General features: G+C 32.2%; 1 protein-coding gene across 1 annotated transcript; it reads right to left on the reverse strand.

Annotated features, from left to right (window-relative positions):
* Positions 1 to 277: 277 nt before the first annotated feature.
* LOC109184124 lies at positions 278 to 1,230 on the reverse strand. The gene is made up of 5 exons (XM_019334172.1): positions 1,091 to 1,230; positions 906 to 1,013; positions 748 to 823; positions 550 to 660; positions 278 to 373 (listed from the first exon to the last, which is right to left on the reverse strand). The coding sequence occupies exons 1-5, from the start codon at positions 1,228 to 1,230 to the stop codon at positions 278 to 280; spliced, it is 531 nt and encodes a 176-aa protein (XP_019189717.1).
* Between the last annotated feature and the right edge of the window lie 287 nt (positions 1,231 to 1,517).

A 1,517-nucleotide genomic window follows, 5' to 3' on the forward strand; every position in this document is an offset into this window, starting at 1 on the left:
ATACTTCCATGACCAATTCTCATCGAATCAAATATCATCCAAGTCATAATAATACAAAAAACAATTCGACGAAGTCGTACTACAACAAACAATTCCACGAAGTCTAAAAGATCACAACGTTCTAATGATCAAATCATACCTACTGTATATAACTTATACAATATCGGCCCATTCAGAACGCACCAGATCAATAACCGCTTTGTCATATTCAACTTGTTGGAACTACATGTAAAAAGTGAGTAAATAAATTAGTAATTGCAATGAAATTCGAAATAAGTTAGGAGTAATTTTCAAGAACCACTATATGGTAATAGAGTTTTAGCAGTTCTAAAGGCAAGAGCTTTTGTATTTTCTCTAATCTCTCCACTTTAAACTTTGTGAATAAAAGGATCAAATTAAAAACTAAAAAGCATTCATTCAATAAACATCAACAATAAATGGAGTACTCAAAATTATACTGGCAACAAGAATCTCAAATGCATCATATTTCCACTTTGAAACATTGAAATCAAAATAATTTTAAACACGAATTAGAAATGGAATTATTACCAGTGCTTGAACAGAATCTTTATCATCAATGTCCGACATGTTCTCAATTAAAGTCTTCAGGTAAGCCATGACATAGAAACCGCATTGGTTACTATCCGGCTGACGAGGAGCCTACAAATGTTAAATAAGATTTGCATGTGCATTACAATTTAACATATACAAACACTTATATGTAATTAGTTACAAATATTAAATTACCTTGACAATTTCCCAAGCAGTTTTACTTCGTCCTTTCTTTCCATTCCCAGAGGCCGCATGAACCATTTTAATAGCCCTTCAAATATATTGTTGATTATTCATATTATGTAATAATCATACTGATATAAATCGAAAGAAATAACAAAAAAAAAACTTACATTTCTACAACATGTTTCCAATCATCATCGCGAATGCGATGACTAAGAGGGTCCCACAAATAAACAATATCCTTACTGACGTTGATAACTGTCAGAATCCAATGGAAACTATACAGAAACACAAAATTATATTACATCAATAGAAAATAATATGCAATGGAAATTATAATTGTAACCATTCTTACCCTACATTACATGGCACCAAAAGTGATGCACTACTTGGATTGTCAATCAGTCTGTCTGCTAAAGCTCGTGCCCTACTTTCCAACTGTTTGTCTAGGAAATTTTTTCTGTTCTTGTCGTTGGCACATGACCTACATGACATGGCTGCATAAATCTGAATTTTTCAAGCTTGTTCTCTTCCATCATCTTTTTATACAAATACCTAACATTGGAATGGAAACTGAATTAGAATAACAAAGCATAGAAGTGATAAGTATATATAATTGACTCGAAATATATATTAAATCATACCATATGTACACAGCAATACATGTGTACGATATTGGCATCAATTGACAAAACGGAGTTACATCTTCGTCGTGCACATATAGAGTACATTCTTCCCCGAAGACATTTTCATCTAGGTCTTAGGTTCTTAGGTTCTTAGGT

The sequence above is a fragment of the Ipomoea nil genome, unplaced genomic scaffold (assembly GCF_001879475.1).
Source record: "Ipomoea nil cultivar Tokyo-kokei standard unplaced genomic scaffold, Asagao_1.1 scaffold1250, whole genome shotgun sequence".
Classification (NCBI taxonomy): Eukaryota; Viridiplantae; Streptophyta; class Magnoliopsida; order Solanales; family Convolvulaceae; genus Ipomoea; species Ipomoea nil.